At 49.7% G+C, this 17,906-nt stretch overlaps 3 protein-coding genes across 4 annotated transcripts; all 3 read left to right on the top strand.

Moving 5' to 3' along the window:
- The first annotated feature begins 9,396 nt into the window (after nucleotides 1-9,396).
- LOC127779994 (probable glutathione S-transferase GSTF2) lies at nucleotides 9,397-13,222 on the top strand. Its single transcript, XM_052306940.1, has 3 exons — nucleotides 9,397-9,579; nucleotides 11,608-11,656; nucleotides 12,533-13,222. The coding sequence occupies exons 1-3, from the start codon at nucleotides 9,430-9,432 to the stop codon at nucleotides 12,979-12,981; spliced, it is 648 nt and encodes a 215-aa protein (XP_052162900.1). The 5' UTR covers nucleotides 9,397-9,429; the 3' UTR covers nucleotides 12,982-13,222.
- An 879-nt stretch (nucleotides 13,223-14,101) lies between these two features.
- LOC127754335 (PLASMODESMATA CALLOSE-BINDING PROTEIN 3-like) lies at nucleotides 14,102-15,529 on the top strand. The gene is made up of 4 exons (XM_052279831.1): nucleotides 14,102-14,448; nucleotides 14,537-14,779; nucleotides 14,865-14,898; nucleotides 15,020-15,529. The coding sequence occupies exons 1-4, from the start codon at nucleotides 14,388-14,390 to the stop codon at nucleotides 15,303-15,305; spliced, it is 624 nt and encodes a 207-aa protein (XP_052135791.1). The 5' UTR covers nucleotides 14,102-14,387; the 3' UTR covers nucleotides 15,306-15,529.
- A 184-nt stretch (nucleotides 15,530-15,713) lies between these two features.
- On the top strand, nucleotides 15,714-17,893 carry LOC127770416 (uncharacterized). Of its 2 annotated transcripts, XM_052296140.1 has the most exons (3): nucleotides 16,009-16,388; nucleotides 16,507-16,848; nucleotides 16,921-17,893. In XM_052296140.1, exons 1-3 carry the CDS (start codon nucleotides 16,092-16,094, stop codon nucleotides 17,431-17,433), a joined length of 1,152 nt encoding a protein of 383 aa, XP_052152100.1. In that variant the 5' UTR covers nucleotides 16,009-16,091; the 3' UTR covers nucleotides 17,434-17,893. The 2 variants fall into 2 exon arrangements, with proteins under 2 accessions (XP_052152091.1, XP_052152100.1); XM_052296131.1 differs by having other exon boundaries at nucleotides 15,714-16,388; nucleotides 16,507-17,893.
- Nucleotides 17,894-17,906: the final 13 nt, after the last annotated feature.

Raw genomic sequence — 17,906 nt, 5'->3', positions numbered from 1 at the left:
GTGGATGCGAGACGAGGACTCCGGCCATCCCTCTTCTTCCCCTTCCCCGGCCCGAGGCCGCTCGCTCCCGAGCCGTCGGCCGCTCGTCACTGCGCCCGTCCCGGCTTGGTAGTGCCACCCTCCGTTCTCCCTTCTCGCTCGCCCTCTCCCTCCCTAGCTCGCGTGGTAGCTCGGCTAGCCCCCTGAACATGCATGGACGCCGCCCCAGGTCTCGCCACCGCCCGCCATAGGCTTGCCGCCGTTGCCGCCCGCTCCCGGAGGCCGCCGCCGTCGCCAGCCCTCCTCGGCAGTCCTCCGCCCCATCCGGTGCCGGAAATAAGTTCCCCGCGCCCCGGAGATGCTCCCTCCTCCTTGAATCGACCTCTCGTCGCCCCGCCGCGATTTCCCCTTTTGATCGCCGCCGGCCGCCACCGTCGAAATCCATCGCCATCGAATTCCCCCCGGCGAATCCGAGCCAGAGGCTCACTCCCTCTTATCCTAGCCATCGTTCCGGTGTGCTCCCTTTGGCCCTAGACCTCCGCATCAAACTCCGGTGAACTCGGCCACCGTCCGTCGTCCATCTCGGCATCCCCCTTCTTCCTCCTCTCACCGCCCACGTGGCCTGGCATAGGTGTCACGTCGGCTTGACCCGGTCAAGCCGGTCAGCCACTCGCCCTCGCCCCTTCATCCCCGTGCGCGCAGACCCCGGTGAGCCTTGAGGCTGCCTCCTTGTCGACCGGCGCACCGCATCCGCACCCAATCCACCGATCCGTCTCACCCGTCCCCGCGTGCGCCCTCCCCACCATACACCCGACCGCCGCCATGCGGGCCCATCTCGGGACCCCGCGCGGCGGACCGCGCCCACCCCGTCGGGCCTCTCCCTCTCCCCGCGCGCCCTAATAGGCCGCCTCCCCGTGGCCGCGCTCGGTCCAATGGCCGGCCAAGCCTTGTGAATCCCTCAGGCCGCGCCTAAGTCGCCCGAGGAAGTCTAAATCCGATCCCTCCTTCCTTTTCTTATCCAAAGGATTAGTAAATCCTTTTCCCTTTTTCATAAATCATTTCCTTATTCCCAAAATTCCATAAATCATTTCCTTTGGTCCCGCGCGTCTGTGACTGTCAATAACATTCTTGAGAATATTATTTCTATAAATTCCATAAACCATTCCTCTTATTCCAGAAATTCCAAATAAACTTCCAAAATTCATATCTCCTGATCCGTAACTCCGATTGACTCCGTTACACTTTCAGTAATTCTCTAAAATTGAGATCTATCTAATGGCACTACTAATTAGTCTAAATAGGATCTTTCTTTTGGTCTTTTGTTTAGGTTTCGATTGTTTGAGTATAGTTGCGGTTACCGGATTTTTGTCGATCGTGGGATTTCTCGAAGATTCGTGAAGCTTCGTGAAGACTTTAAGCAAGGCAAGTCACCCTTTGACCAATTGTTCCTATAATTGGAAAATCATTATTATTTTGTTTGCAACTTGCATTATTAGAATCACCCGTTTAACTTGCTTGGCCTCGGTTTGCGTGCCAAACCGACGGACCTACCCAGTAGTCGCACTAATTCCTGTAGGCCGTACTACCCTGACTCCTTGTCGCTCCACCTTTGTGGTACCTCGGTATCCGTGCTCTCTGAGCGCGTATACCAAATGTCCCACATACACCGTTGTTTGTCGAAAACTTGGGAAATGGGTTTGAGAAGCCTTGAAAACCCGACATGTGGTGTCGGCGTGTTTGAAAATAAAATAAATTGTGAAAACTCGCGATGCGGGGGTTGTGCCTGTGTGGCACTGTCCCGTATTCACATATAAGGACCGATTCCTGTGGGAAATTCATCCGAGCATATAATAAGTGCGACCACACGGGTGCAATGGGATGCCCCTGGCTGAGTAATTGGCTAATCGGGGGAGCCATGATGCCAAGAGACATGTGGATTCAACGGGGTGGTGTCGGGGAGAACCCTCGGGCTTCCTGGCACAGTATGGTCTGGGACCTAACCTGGTGTTGGTCTGGGACCCCTCTCGTTGGCATATGGTAAACCTGTGTCGGCTTTCGAAATGCCTTGTCATGAAAGCCTTAGGGTCTCCCGACGTGGCTGATCTCACGGGCTGGGTGATCCGGGTTAGTAATATCGTGTGGGTAAAGTGTACCCCCTCTGCAGAGGTTAACTAACTGTTCGAACAGCCGTGCCCGCGGTCATGGGTGGATGTGAGGTGTTTCCTGTAGCGTAGATTTGTTTGCCTGTGCTTTGTGAAAAGTTGCTGTGGTGTGGGAATCGTTACCAGAATCAGCCTATGTGGCAGATGGATGACTTGAGTGGTCAAGAAACGAATTTGTGTGATTCGGGATGTCTACCGGCATCATAGACTAGGCTTCCCGAGTGGAAGCGGATTGTTGTGCTGCTGGGCAGCTGGACTCTGGGAGTCCGAGAAAATGAAAAAGGCTCTGGGAGCCGAGAAGTAATGATCTGACCCGGGAGGTCGGTACATTACCAAATGAGCTGTTGAAAAACATCTCTTAAGGTCGAATCGAGACGCGAGTCTCTTTTCGGCCCAAACTTAGAAAGAAATAAATCACTTAGTGATTTCAAAATGATTTCAAAACAAAGAATCTACAAAAACAACCTTGCCTCTCTTCCAAGCTTGCATTAAATACCTAAATTCCCGTGACTTGCTGAGTACGAAAGTACTCACCCTTGCTCTATATAAATATATATAGTTCCTCCGCCCGGAAGTTAAAGATGAAGTAAAGTGAAGATTAGGGTTTCGTCCTGGTTCCCAGCCGTCGCCTGTGGTGTTGGGTGTTAGTCCGTTGGTTCTGCTGCTGCCGCTGTTGTTGGTGTTTCCTCGTCCGCGTCGTCGGTTGCAATCTCGGGTTGTTCTGAGCTGCAACCTAAGTTAAGGTAAATAAGTCCTCTATTTATTTTAAGGATTGCAATGATTCATATTTGTCACCGTGGGTACCAGCGCTATGTCCTGGGACTGGTACTGAGATCGCGGTTTCGTAGGAAGCGGTTCGCGCCGTTTTTCCCACGACACGCTCCTGTCAGGTGTGTTGTACGGCGGTGCCAGATTGGGGTGTGACAGGAACTATATATATTTATATAGAGCAAGGGTGAGTACTTTCGTACTCAGCAAGTCACGGGAATTTAGGTGTTTAATGCAAGCGTGGAAGAGAGGCAAGGTTGTTTTGCAAATCCTTTGTTTGAAATCATTTTTGAAATCACTAAGTGATTTATTTCTTTTTAACTTTGGGTCGAAAGGAGACTTGCGTCTCGATTCGACTTAAGAGATGCTTTTCAACAACTCAAATGGTTATGTACCGACCTCCCGAGTCAGATCATTACTTATCGGCTCCCAGAGCCATTTCACTTGATTAACCGGCTCCCAGAGCCTTTTTCAATTTCTCGGACTCCCAGAGTCTAGCTGCCCAGCGGCACAACAATCCGCTGCCACTCAGGAAGCCTAGTCTATGATGCCTGTAGACATCTCGAATCACACAGATTCATTTCTGACCACTCAGGTCATCCATTTGCCACATAGGCTGATTCTGGTTACGATTCCCAATCCACAACAACTTTTCACAAAGCACACGCAAACAAATCTACGCAACGAGAACCACCTCACATCCGCCCATGACCGTGGGCAAGGCTATTCGAACAGTTAATTAACCTCTGCAGAGGGGTACACTTTACCCACAAGACACGAACTTACTCCAGACACTGGCCGCTGTCAGAGGTTCACGACAAAGCCTTTCCCAAGCCGACCTAGGGATACCTCATGCCACATAGAAGGATCAAATCCTCACATAAACATAGGCCATTTTAGGCGTTCACAAATTATCTCCAACCATCTCGATCGGTAAGTTAGCAAGCTTCTCGTTCTTGCCTTACTAGGAACCCGGTTTGGCTCCAACCGACCCCGCCCCGGTGTTCCCAACTATTGGCATGCGAGGTTTCCCTAAACCGACTAGTTACTTAGCCAGGGTGTCCCATTCCACCTTGTGGTTGCACTTTGATTATGTTTGATGAGTTTCCCACAGGAGTCGGTCCTTATATGCGAATACGGGACAGTGCCAAATAGGCACAACCCCCGCATCGCGAGTTTTCACAATTCATTTTATTTTCAAACACACCGACACCACATGTCGGGTTTTGAAGGCTTCACAAACCCATTTCCCAAGTTTTCGACAATCAACGGTGTATGTGGGATATTTGGTACACGCGCTCAGACAGCACGGATACCGAAGTACCACAAGGGTGGAGCGACAAGGAATCAGGGTAGTACAACCTACAGGAATTAGTGCGACTACTTGGTAGGTCCGTCGGTTTGGCACGCAAACTGAGGCCAAGCAAATTAAGTGTGTGATTCTAATAATGCAAGTTGTAAACAAAATAATAATGATTTTCCAATTATAGGAGCAATTGGTCAAAGGGTGACTTGCCTTGCTCAAAGTCTTCACTGAGCTTCTCGAATCTTCGAGAAATCCACGATCGACGAAAATCCGGTAACCGCAACTATACGCAAACAATCGAAAACCTAGACAAAAGACCAAGAAAAAGACCCTATTTAGACTAAATAATAGTGCCATCAAATAGATCTCAATTTTACGGAATTACTGGAAGTGGAACGGAGTCAATCGGACGAGCGGTTGAGGAGATATGGATTTCCTAAGATTATTTGGATTTTCTGTCTAAAGGAAAAGGATTTATCAAATCCTTTGGAAAAGAAAAGGAAGGAGGGATGTCATTTAGACTTACTCAGGCGGCTTAGGCGCGGCCCAAGGGGTCATGCGCAGCGCGGTCAGGCCATTGGGCCGGCGCGGGCGCGGGTGGTCGGCCCATTAGGGGGAAGGGCTCATGGGAGGGGCAGCGATAGGGTTTGGTGGATGCGATTCGGGCGCGTGCGCCGGGTGGAGCGAGGCGCGATGGGCCCACGTGCAGCCGCATGGCACACCGTGGTCCGCGCACGCACATAGGGGGAAGCGAGGCTGGCCGGTTTGACTCGGTCTAGCCGAGTTGGCACCGACGTGGCGCCTACGCGGCGGCCACACGGGCCGGCGAGAGGAGGAAGAAAGGGGGCGCGGCCGAATGGACGGCGGACGGCGGCCGAGTTCGCCGGAGCTTGTCGCGACGATTCGAGAGAGAGGGAGCACACCGGAACGATGAGACGGAGGAGATAGAGTGCGCCACCGGCTCGGATTCACCGAAGGGAGACCAGCGACGACGAATCGCGGCGGCGCTCGCCGGCGGCGAGAAAAGGGGCAAATGGCGGAGGGGCGACGAGGATTCAATTCGAGGCGGTGGAAGCATCTCCGGGGTTCAAGGAGTCCGTTTCCGGCGTCGGATGGGGCGGAAGAGCACCGAGGAGGGCCGGCGACGAGCGGCGGCCTCCGGGAGCGGGCGACAACGGCGGCGAGGCCATGCCAGGCGGCGGCGGGTCTAGGGGCGGCGTCTACGCGCGTTCGGGAGTGCCACCGAGCTATCACGCAGACTAGAGGGGGCGAGGGAGAGCGAGGAAGGGGAACGGGAGGAGGCACTACCGAACCGGGTGGGCAGTGATGGGCGGTCGACGGCGCGGGGCGAGTTCTCCGGCCTTGGGCCGGGGAAGGGGAAGAAGAGGGGTGGCCGGAGTCCTCTTCGGCTGCTCGCGCGCCGGTTTCGAGGCACGCGTGATGGCGAGGAGGCGAAAGCGACGAGCGGCAGAGATGGTTCGGCGGCAACGCGGCAATGGCGCGACGGCGGTGGAGGGGCAAGAGCAGAGAGAGGAGGGAGCGGCTTGGCTTTTATAGGCGGAGAAGAGGCGGTTTAGGAGGGGGAACCGACGTAGGGCGGTCAAGGCGGCAACTGGCTCTGGTGCTAGGGCGCGGCTGGTGGCCACGGGCGGCAGAAGGAGACAGCGGCTGAGGCCGAGAAAAGGAAAAAAGGGTGAGGAAAAGGGGACTCTGCTCCTTGCCCAAAACTGGATGAGAGACAAAGGGAGAGATAGTGGGGGCAGGGAGGGAGAGGAGCTCTGCCTCCATTGTTTGGAAGGACGCGGCTTGGAGCAGCGGATAGGGGGTGACGCCGGTGGTGACCACGGAGGTCTCTGCCTCCCGGTTTTGGATGCTAGCGGTGTGCAGCGGCAGAGCGGCAGCGTGCGACGCAGCTGGCGCCAGGGCGGTCGGCCACCGCGCAGGAGCACGCGCACGGAGCGCGGGCGCGGGTTCAAACGGCGGCGGCGGGAGTTTTGGCACTGAGGTGAGAAGAGGGAGAGAGCTCGGCTTGGCGATGGCTCACGCGCACGCGCGTGCGGCGCACATGCGGAGCGAGGGAGGGAAAGGCTGAGAGAGAGGACGGGCCGAGAGAGAGATGGGCCAAAGGAGGAAATTGGTCCATCCAAAATAGAGGGAGGCAAAATAGACTTCTCCAAGAAATTGATTTGGAGAAGATTTGAACATGGAATTTGACTTGGACTTCTGGATTGGGATCTGGATGAGAGGAAGGGTCTAGGAAGAGATCAAAAGGGGAAAATTTGGATATTTTGGGGGTCGGGCGAAAATTTGGCGAGGATTCAAAGAGAGGACTTGAATTTTGGAATTTGATTTGGAGACTTGAATCGGAATTGGAATCTTGAGGTGGACGATTTTGATGGCGACGAGAGGGAACAACGATGGAGATTGAATTGAGATCCATGGCACGACTTAGACTCACACTCAAAGAACGAAATTTTCGCAATTAGGATTTTACCGAATTAGTTTTTAACGTCTCACGAAAAGTGGAGTGTTACATGCCGCAAGCTCACCGCCACCTAGCTTCTATCTCCGATCCGTGCTGTAAACTTGCCACCGAGCTTCACACGTCACCAAGGAAAGGGGTAGCAGGTCTGGCGAGCTCGATGGGGCAGTGGGTGATATATGGAGATGGCAACGGTGGTTGTGAGTCGAGCGAAGGAGGGAGCGATAACAACGATGGATTGGCTAGGAGTGGTAGACTAGTTGTCAGCAGCGCCGATTCCATGGGGAAGAAGAGAGGAGGATGTGGAATAGAAAGCGAAGAAATGATGGGTGGATCCACGTAGGTTGACATAATCATATACAAGATATTTGTGGGTGGACTCAGGGACGTGTTTTTTATTTGGTTTCTAGCAATGAAGTTCTCATTGTAAAATGTTTCAACAGAAGTATAAATTAAAATAGTTTAGGAGCTGATTTGAAAAATATAGTGTTGAACTGGAGGCAAAAAATGGATTATGAGCCCCTAGAAATACTATGCAACGTGAAATGTGTATCTTTTCAGTGGCTTTATTTTACATGGTAATACCTATTGATCATATGTGAAATGGTTTGAATTATTTCTCCTTGGCCTCAACCACGATGACAACTTGACAAGGCTCCAATTAGTGAGGTTGAACACTAGTGCATTACAAAGTGATATTTTCTCCGTTTCAGAATGTAAGACTTTCTAACATTACTTATATTCATATAGATATTTATATAGATGTTAATAAACTTAAGTATATATAGTGTCTAGATTTATTAACATCTATATGAATGTGAATAATGCTAAGAAGTCTTACAATATGAAATGGAGGGAGTAGTTGTTTACTTTCTTCACTTTAAAATAAAGCAACCTAACTAATACTATATTTCTAATTTATTTTATTTTGAGATGAGACGAGTGGATGCCAGAGGCTGCAGTGTGTGGGTTAGGAGAAAGAAGAGTACGATGGATCGTAGGATTGAAGTTAGATTGAAATCCAAATGTATGTACAAGAAAACCGCGTACATGTAATTTATTCATAAGATACATGTATTGTAGTATCTCTTAGCATCTCTATGATATGGATGGTCTTTTAAAGACAACGGCAGATATGAGCAGTATTGAACTTCACTCGATCGTGCTGCTCCAGTGCTGCTCGGATCTCGACGCCTCGTTGGCGCGCTAGCAAGTACTCCCTCAGTCCCAAGTGCAATTTTGTACGGTTTATATTCAAAGTTTAACTTTGACCGTTCGTCAATATAATATTTTATTGTTATTGGATGATAAAATATGAATAATACTTTATGTGTGACTATTTTTTATTTTTTCATAAATTTTTTAAATAAGATAGATGGTCAAATATTGAACACGTATATCCACGGCTGTACTTATTTTAGGATGGAGGTGTAACAACTTTAAATACTTGTACTCGTAGTCGGACTTGAATCCCTCCCGATTTGTTACTGATGTGCGAAAAATATTCGTACTCGCATCTCGCGGTACGATCCGTCATCGGTGGAGGAAAAGAATAGTACTGTCAATATTTTGATAGCAGTACAACTAGCAAACACTACTAATTTTTTCGTAAATATTGGCATTATCAATTCTGAGACAAATTTTATAATACAGTAAAAAAAATTCTAGATCTATACTTCAATGAATCATCAGCTTTACCAACCATATATGATCAAACTAAACTATCACATTTATTGTTTAAACTATAAAAAGTTAGTAGGATATTGTTTTAGCATCAATCCAATGCAAACCAGTACTCCTACTCTTAATTCTTAAGGGACACTCCTTGATTATTAGAACAAATTTAATAGTAATATTATAGTCAACTACTAGTTTCAAATTATCTATATTTAATTTAATAACACATTTATATAATAGTTATCTACTACATCATTAATATATAATCCCACATCTCACATATACATAATGTTTTGGAGTCTGTATCTGGCTATAAATCTTTAACTTATTCTTCTTCTCTCCTTTTTCTTATTTTTTTCGCACGTGTTTATAGCTGATTTATAAAGTATTACTTGCTCTTGGCATCCACAATGTATGAAAAACCATGTAATAAGCATGGAAAAGACCCCTACTACCTGGTAAGAAGCATTGTGAAAGTGATAAACAACAACAACCAGGTCATAGTGCTATTGCCGGCAATAAAAAATAAACTACAATATTGGTACAGTACTATAGGGTCACATGATGCTGAGAATAGATGCTTTCCTTTGAGAGAGTCCCACCTTATTTCCTAGTCCTTACACAGATACATTGTGGACCCTATCATGTACTACTACCACCTGCTCTTGGACCCCACACTACTATCAAGTTCGGCAACATACATTATACATTGAGGTTGTCCTTTTATGGTTACAAAGAAGGAAAAAAAAAAGTGGAACAAAGCCTCGGAGGCCGGAAGCATCTAGACTCGCGGGGCCATTTGACCAACCGAAACTCGACGGCCCACCCACCAACCACCACCACCACCACACCCGCTCCTCCTGCTCCACCGCACCCGCGCGAGGCTTCCGCTCCGCTCCCCTCCGATCCGTGGCCTCCTCATCGCCCCTATTAAACGGGAACCCAGCCCGGCGTCCCCTTCTCGGCTTCCTCCACCATCCATCCATCCGCGCGCGGTGCGTAGTAGCGAGAAGAGAAGGAGGGGGGGGGGGGGGGGGGGGGGGGAGGGCAAAGCGATGGCTCCGATGAAGCTGTACGGGTCGACGCTGTCGTGGAACGTGACGAGGTGCGTGGCGGTGCTGGAGGAGGCCGGCGCCGAGTACGAGATCGTGCCGCTCGATTTCTCCAAAGGCGAGCACAAGGCCCCCGACCACCTCGCCAGGAACGTACGTGCCCACCGCCCCTCCCCTCGCTCGCTAGTTGTTTCCTTTCTTTTTGTTACGATTTCCCTCAGTCGACGACGAGATATGTTGTTTCCATGCCCTCACTTTCAGTCAACGGGAGCGATTTTGCTGCGGCCGCTAATATCTTGGGACTTGGGAGTTATCACCCAATAAGAAATCTAGGAGTTCTACGATGAGGCGTTTAGGTTTAAGACGAAAATAAAATATGTTTAAGAAGTACTGTGTTCCAAGTAGACATATGAAGGAGGTATATATAGTTTCTTCCGGTAATCCTTCAATACCACGAATTTTGGGTTCTGTCATCCACAGCGTAGACGGTAGTAATCCTTGCTTTGCTACTTCAGCATCAAACCACCCTTTCTCCCCCCCCCCCCCCCCCCCCCCCCACAAGGCTAACATCCTCACTTCCTGCAACCACCACCGACGCTGCCACGTACACACAGCACTATGGTATGTCATGATCATGCTATATTAGGCTACCATTTTGATGATGTCGTATTCGTATAGCCCTCAAGTAGAAGATCTGATCTGTCCATCTTAGATCGAATGGCTGATGTTGACCCAAAGAAATTATGGTGTGCTTCTCTGATTTGCTCCTGGGATTTAGACGATCTCCAGTTTTCTGTTTGAGAGGTTTGTTTGGATGGTGCCCTGACCTAAGCGCTCTCACTGGCATCCAACCACAGGCCACCAAAATCGGACGCCTATTCTCAGGGTGTGAACCAAACAGGCCCTGATGATAAATGTGCGCAGCTTTAAGTTCAAGAGTATGTAGCAAGATTTGGGTGGGTGAACTGGATCAAATGTGGAAAAGTTTATTGTTTATATCCGTTCGAAGAACAGAAATTTGTAGTTCTTCTAATAAACTGTTCGAGAGAAGGTGAACTGGATCAAATGTGGAAAAGTTTATTGTTTATATCCGTTCGAAGAACAGAAATTTGTAGTTCTTCTAATAAACTGTTCGAGAGAAGGTGAACTGGATCAAATGTGGAAAAGTTTATTGTTTATATCCGTTCGAAGAACAGAAATTTGTAGTTCTTCTAATAAACTGTTCGAGAGAATTGCTAATAAGAATTGATTTCCTGCCATGTTAATTTGTGAACTAGTTACTCCTGATCTCCAAATCCATTTGAGAGAAAGGGAAAGGGAAAAGTGACTGGAGTGAAGGAAGCTATAGGTAGGCAAAGAACAAACAAATGCCTCCATTTAATTTTCTGGGGAACAAAGGAGGCGTGATAATTAGGTGATGAGGTTTAGAATTTAAAAGGAGGTAGTAGATGACCACTTGTCGCTGCCAGGTGTTTCCTATAGTAAATATTGTCTGGTAGACCGTACAGTATTGTTTGAGGAGAAATTTTTTTAATCAACTCTGCATGCTTCATCAGCCTTATCCTGACCAATATAAATTTGCTGGCTGTGCTCTATTACTTCTAACATTTTCAGTGTCCAACTTATGGACTTTTTGCCTCTTCCAACCATTGAACAGAGGAATAGATGGGAATGCCATCTTTTACACGTTTGTTATACAACTAACCAGATGCCCATGCGTTGTAATGGTTTCTATTTTTCTAATAAATATGTCGTATTTTTTAATTTGAGAACTCCTAAAATAAATATAGTTTTCAACCAAACATCAATCCATAAAGGACATTATTAAAAGTCACATGCACAAATATCAACTTCTTAGATAATCCTGCCAACTCAAAGAGGTGGTAGGGGCTGGCACATTTCACCACCGGCACCACCATTAGCTTCTTTTATATTACTCATATTTGATGGTGATATATTTATATGTGTATGCTTTTAGTTGGTTTGTGATGTAGCAATTTAATTTTTTACACTTGCTACCATATGTCACCTTTCTGGAATCTGTTATGTCGTGAGTGAAGGTCCCTATCCATAGGATTATCTCACCAGCATAACTTTGACAATAAATACATTTGTCGCACTTGGGGGATAACTATGACATTTGTTTGCTAAACTCATTGTTTCTTGTGATATCCTCTGCAGCCCTTTGGTCAGGTGCCGGCTTTGCAAGATGGTGACTTGTTCCTCTGGGGTATGATGCTATCTCTTGGTGTTTTATCCTTTTTTCCCCCTCGTAAATAAAGGGAACTGATGCTTTAGCTGATTTTTCTTTCACCGTGGAAACTATCATGCCTCTTTTCCTAACATATACTAACAACGCTAGCACATCCTCACATGACCTTTTTTCTGGAAGCACCTGATTCAGTGTTATGGATATTCTTTATTAAAGGATAAATGAGTCCTTTTTTTTGCCGGGTTGGCCAAAAGAAGCGACCAACCAATTGCATTAAGATTAAAAGGAGGTGTCTACAAAGATAAAAGGAGTCTGCGAAATTCATTAATACATTATGGTGAAAAATACAATTAATAAAAAAAAGGAATAGCCAGGAGGAGGCTAGGTATCTTGGAATTAAGAAGAAAAGGTTCAAGAAATCCCCGAGGAGAAAATTTGCAGATTCAAGATTCAAACCCAGGTGGGCTGTGGGAACAACCCTGCAACAAACCACCTCACCCAATGAAAAGTACAATTCATTGCCATCGCGAACTGTCATTGTATTGTCAGGGTTAAGGTTTTTATTGGTTAAGTATTAAGAGTAACCAAACTGAGCCTTTTAGTCATGCACCATAGTCTCATGGTCGGGATGGTCTCAAACTGATGAAGCAATAAATTTCTTTTGAAGAATATGATGAAATAATACATACTATTACTGCCAATTACGAGTTCAAGCCAATGCCTATAAATCATGTTTATAATTTTAATTCCTACGACAGGCATAGTATTGCAGTTTTGGGCCAGTCTCTTAGAGTAAGAGACCACTGTTGAGCATATGCCTGTAGAATCTTGGTCATTTACAAATGTTGTTTTTTTAACCATAACTGATAGCTCTGTCTAATTTCTTCTTGTTAGAATCACGTGCAATTTGCAAGTATGTATGCCGCAAGAACAAACCAGAGCTGTTGAAGGATGGCGACCTCAAGGAGTCAGCAATGGTGGATGTGTGGCTTGAAGTGGAGTCCAACCAGTACACTCCTGCACTGAACCCCATTCTTTTTCAGTGCCTAATCCGTCCGATGTTGTTTGGGGCACCCCCCGACGAGAAAGTTGTTGAGGAGAACCTTGAGAAGCTGAAGAAGGTGTTGGAGGTGTACGAGGCGCGCCTGACGAAGTGCAAGTACCTGGCTGGAGACTACATCAGTGTCGCGGACCTAAGCCATGTGGCTGGCACTGTGTGCTTGGGGGCTACTCCCCACGCATCCGTGTTGGACGCATACCCGCATGTGAAGGCCTGGTGGACTGACCTGATGGCAAGGCCGTCTTCCCAGAAGGTGGCTTCACTGATGAAGCCTCCTGCTTAAGGTAGTTGTTCTAGGCACAGGTTTGTCGTCCATGGTCCACAGAATAAGCTGAGGTGTGCCCAGTTGGTTGCTCGTTTAAGGATTTGTGTTATTATGTGTGTCCTGGATGTTGAATGTTCAAGCAATCAGGATTGTGTTGTTATGCTGCATATGATCCAACCTAAGTCTTGTACTGCTATGAGCATTCTTGTGCTCTGGCCTTCGCTCTTGAGAACCTTATAATAAATTCTGCTTTTAGTCACCTAGCCCTTGGTAATTTTTCATTCGTCGATTCGTTGATCATGTTTATGAAGTTAAAATTGATACAATTCTGGAGTTTACGGAATATCATCGGGCTTTAACTTAACAAAGTGAAAGTGCAAGCAATTGTGTGCGTTTGTTTGTTGTGGAATTAGATAATCTAGAACAAGGGGGAAGAGATTTTTCATGTGTTACAATATACTACTCCCTCCGTCCCATAATGTTGCAATCTAGAATGGGATGAGACTCATCCCATTCTTTGCAACATTATGGAGGCATGTCCAGATTCGTAGTCCTAGGATGGGTCTCATCTCATCTTAAGTTACAACATTATGGGACGGAGGAGTACATGATTCTTATGTTGGAGATATTTGCCACATGAACAGGCCTGGTGACTTCTGAGTTCTGACTTGGTTGAGAACTGATAAACCAATTAGTGTTCCTCCATCAATTTCTCGATCTTGGTTTTGTCACTTTGTGCATCTGCTGGAAGTTAGCAGTCCCCGAATGTAGTAGTGCAAAGCAGCCTGAGCTGAAAATACAGATAGAACAGCTGATGAGTGATGATTGACAGACATCACACGCGGACGTTCAATTTATCCCAGCATGTGCAGGATACATGTTAACTCCCTAACCTTTTCCTTTTTCTTCAAAAGAATGTGCTACTATATACCATACTGTGTGTATACATAACTTTGCTTTTCGAAAAAAAAAAAAGGAGGGGGGAAAAAGCTCAAGATTATCTGGTAAGCACTACCACTCACTGTCCACCACGAAGAACACAAGTACAGCAAAGCTGCCAGAGCACGGCACAGCACACAGGTGACGGCTTTGCAGCTCGCGACTTTGCAATTGCATGCCTTTACTTTGGGCGACGCCGGCTCGCAAACCCGGCCTAAACAGCGCCGTTCGTCGCGCGGCCGGGGCAGCAGCTACGCGCAAAGGCGACAGCTCGCGGAATGGTCGGAAAGCGCGATAGAATCGGACCAGCCCGTCGGTGAGTGGTGACTTGCCGTTTTCGCCAATAAATAAAGAGAATGAGAAGCTAGCCAACTACTCCTACAACCAGCAGCGCAGTTACACCCAAACCAGCAGCATCGACGATTCGCCGAGCTAGGGGCAGAGGCAGAAGTGCAGAACGTACACGCGTGGTGAGCAGAGGAGCAATGGCGACTCGGCTTCTGCTGCTGCTGCTGCTCTTGCTCGGCATGTCGCTGAAAGGATCAGGTGAGTGAGCGATCGAAATGGCTAGCTACGTAGCGGGTATATCGTTGTCACGGGCCGAGCTCACACGACGCGCGCGTGCGGTGTGCAGAGGGGGCGTGGTGCGTGTGCAGGCGGGACGTGGCGGAGGCGGCGCTGCAGAAGGCGCTGGACTACGCGTGCGGGCACGGCGCGGACTGCGCCCCGGTGACGCCGAGCGGGTCGTGCTACAGCCCAAACAACGTGGCGGCGCACTGCTCCTACGCCGCCAACAGCTACTTCCAGCGGAATTCCCAGGCCAAGGGCGCCACCTGCGACTTCGGCGGCGCCGCCACCCTCTCCTCCACCGACCCCAGTACGTTTCTCACCTCGACTCTGCTAGTACCTTTGATCTTCGATGTGTTTACTTAACACGATATTATTCTGTTTATGTTGTGCAGGCTCAGGAACCTGCAAATACCCTGCAACCGCAAGGTGATTAACCTTCAACTTTCAATGGCCAAACTCAAACTGAATAAAATTAGCGTCTGTGCTTGGAAGATGAACCCATGATTCATGAACTGAAGCATTTTCCTTTTCACATGTTCTTGTGCAGTGCTGCAGGGACAAGCACCGGAACCGGCACGGCGGGTGCAGGCACAGGCACCGGTACAAGCACGAGCACGAGCACGAGCACTTCTTCCCCGGGCTCTGCAACTGCAGCCACGGGTACGCCGATCATGGGAGGGACCTTCGCTACGCCGATCGGCGGCGGCGCGTCTGGGCCGACGACTAGCGCCATGAATCCTGACAGCAGCGAAGCACCGTCCCCGTCCCTTGGACGTCATCTTCTCCTCACGTGCATTGCCTCCATGCTGCTCTCTAATTTTCTTTTGGCGTAGTAATTTGGCCGGAAAGTAACGTGAACTGAAGCAGCATACTGTGGGAGAATGGAGATTTGGCTTTCCTTTTCTGCTTTGGAGCTTGTCGCGGCCTGTTCTTTTTCTTTACCAGAACTGCAGGTCCTGGGTGTTTACACCTGTTGTACCAGTGCCCAGTGAACTGGCCGTTTGCATCATGGCATGTTTAGTATGTTATCGTGCTAGTGTCAGCACATTCTCACTGATATTACTGAATTTCCTACTCAGTACTCAAGTAAATGCCTTGAAATTACAGTGAAATCATTTCAAAAGGAGAGATCATACTAACTAGGTTCGAGCAGATTTGGTCCAGCCCAATTTCAGGGCACAAGTTGGGCCGAACCACTCCCGAGCAGAAAGTTAGTGGGCTTTTTTTTGCTGGACCGGCCCATGAACCCAAGTCGTGTACTCGTCTGCTGGTGTTTTTCGCGCGATGAAAGCGTGGGGAAACCCCGCGTCGTCGCTGCCGGATCGCCATGTCCGAGCTCCGCGTGTCGAGAGCACGAGCCACCTCCGGACTCGCCGCGATCCACTTATTCCTCGCTCCCAATGCTATGCATGGCCGCATGCTTCTTCTTCTTCTCCACGTCCCCGGCCTCTCTTCTCGCTCTTTCTCTCCCCTCGTTTCTCTCTCCCTCTCTTGATCTGTGTGCGTCTTGCGCGCGTTGTTTGGGCGAGAGCTCCGGCGGCTGCGCGCGCGGGTGTTCTCTTCGTGGCGAGATCGGCGTTGATGCGCGGCGCGGCGTGGCGGTGGTGGGCGTGCGTGCGATGAGGAAGCTGTGCCCGAACCTGGACCGCGACGACTCGCTGGACACCGTGCTGGAGGTGCCCATCCCCGATGAGATGCTCATCAACGCTCCAGGCACCGACAAGCGCCGCGGCGCCGGCGGCGCCAACATGCGCGCGTGGCTCAAGAACCAGGCGTTCGACCGCGCCACCGTCGGCGGCCCCGCCAACGCAACCGCCGAGCTCCAGCTCTTCCTCAACGTCGTCGGCTCGCCGCTCATCCCCTGCCCCGTCCCCCACGACCGCGCCTTCAGCCGCTCCATCCGCGACTCCTCCATCGTAAGCCACCGCTCCCCTGCCCGCGTCGCGCGCGCGCGCGTCCATGCATGCACCGCTGCCGGTTGGTTCTTGACGCGTTCATCCCCCTCCTCGTGTGTGTGCGCGTGTGTGTGGTCAGCAAGCGTCGACGGCCAAGTACATCATGCAGCAGTACATCGCGGCGACGGGCGGGCAGGCGGCGTTGCAGGGGCTGCAGAGCATGTACGCCGTGGGAAAGGTGCGGATGTGCGCGTCGGAGTTCCACCTCGGCGACCAGAACGTGACCGCCGCGCAGGGCCGCGCCGAGGTCGGCGGGTTCGTGCTCTGGCAGAAGTGCCCCGAGGTCTGGTACTTCGAGCTCATCATGGCCGGCCACAAGATGAGCGCCGGCAGCGACGGCAAGGTCGCCTGGCGCCAGTCCGCCGCCGAGAACTCCCACGCCTCCCGCGGCCCTCCCCGCCCCCTCCGCCGCTCCCTCCAGGTCGATCGCACTTTGCTCGCCGCCGCGCCGCCGCTTCCCTCCCTCTCAACGAGCTTCGATATCACGATGCAGGGGCTGGACCCGAGGTCGATCGCGAACCTGTTCTCCGACGCGGTGTGCATCGGCGAGAAGATCATCACCGGGGAGGAGTGCTTCATCCTGAAGCTGGAGGCGAGCGCGGCGACGCTGCGCGCCCGGAGCGCGGCGGCGTTCGACATCATCCACCACACGGTGTGGGGCTACTTCAGCCAGCGCACGGGCCTGCTCATCCAGCTGGAGGACTCGCACCTCCTCCGCATGAAGTCCGGCAAGGGCGCCCGCCGCAGCGAGAACATCTTCTGGGAGACCACCATGGAGTCCACCATCTCCGACTACCGCCACATCGATGGCATCAACATCGCCCACGGCGGCCACACCGCCGTCACGCTCTTCCGCTACGGCGAGGGCTCCGTCAACCACAAGCGGAAGCTGGAGGAGACGTGGACGGTGGAGGAGGCCGACTTCAACCTGTACGGTCTCACCACCGACTACTTCCTGCCGCCCTCCGACCTCAAGAAGGACATCGACGAGAAGCGCGCCGGCTGACCCGCCCGGCTAGAATAAGATCCCATGCAGGCCTGAATTTTGGTAGAGGTGGCCATAGGTGTATGGGGTTTGTTCTTGATTCCTTAACATTTTTTTTCTTCTTCTTTTCTTGTCTAATTGCAAAGTAATTCAGCCATGATCCAGGAATAAAATTACTTAAAGGGTTCATTTTTTTAGGACAAAGCATGGCTGCTGCAAAAATATAGGTGGATAGGAGCTTGACTGTTTCTGTTTTTAAAAGCTATTGTAAGAACTGTGATGCCATTTATCATTTGAATGATTCAAACGTTTAATTCTGGACAGGTACAGTGAAGAGTGCATACAATCTGATCACCGGGTCAGCAGCAGCACACTAATGTTCAGAAAATTACACATTTGCTTATAAGATTGTTAAAAGAACAGTTGTAGCAAAAAAAAAACTCCATATTAGATTACTAAGGCATAATCATCCTCTGTAATTCAGATAGTTATGA

This window comes from Oryza glaberrima, chromosome 1 (genome assembly GCF_000147395.1).
Source record: "Oryza glaberrima chromosome 1, OglaRS2, whole genome shotgun sequence".
In the NCBI taxonomy this organism is placed as follows: domain Eukaryota; kingdom Viridiplantae; phylum Streptophyta; class Magnoliopsida; order Poales; family Poaceae; genus Oryza; species Oryza glaberrima.
This window is presented reverse-complemented; position numbering and strand designations above follow the sequence as displayed.

Coding starts and splice junctions, on each gene's coding strand:
- LOC127779994 (XM_052306940.1), top strand. CDS start 9,430: ATGGCTCCGATGAAGCTGTACGGGTCGACGCTGTCGTGGAACGTGACG. Junction 9,580..11,607: donor CCGACCACCTCGCCAGGAAC/GTACGTGCCCAC, acceptor TATCCTCTGCAG/CCCTTTGGTCAGGTGCCGGC. Junction 11,657..12,532: donor TGGTGACTTGTTCCTCTGGG/GTATGATGCTAT, acceptor TCTTCTTGTTAG/AATCACGTGCAATTTGCAAG.
- LOC127754335 (XM_052279831.1), top strand. CDS start 14,388: ATGGCGACTCGGCTTCTGCTGCTGCTGCTGCTCTTGCTCGGCATGTCG. Junction 14,449..14,536: donor CATGTCGCTGAAAGGATCAG/GTGAGTGAGCGA, acceptor TGCGGTGTGCAG/AGGGGGCGTGGTGCGTGTGC. Junction 14,899..15,019: donor AAATACCCTGCAACCGCAAG/GTGATTAACCTT, acceptor GTTCTTGTGCAG/TGCTGCAGGGACAAGCACCG.
- LOC127770416 (XM_052296131.1), top strand. CDS start 15,714: ATGAACCCAAGTCGTGTACTCGTCTGCTGGTGTTTTTCGCGCGATGAA. Junction 16,389..16,506: donor CCATCCGCGACTCCTCCATC/GTAAGCCACCGC, acceptor GTGTGTGGTCAG/CAAGCGTCGACGGCCAAGTA.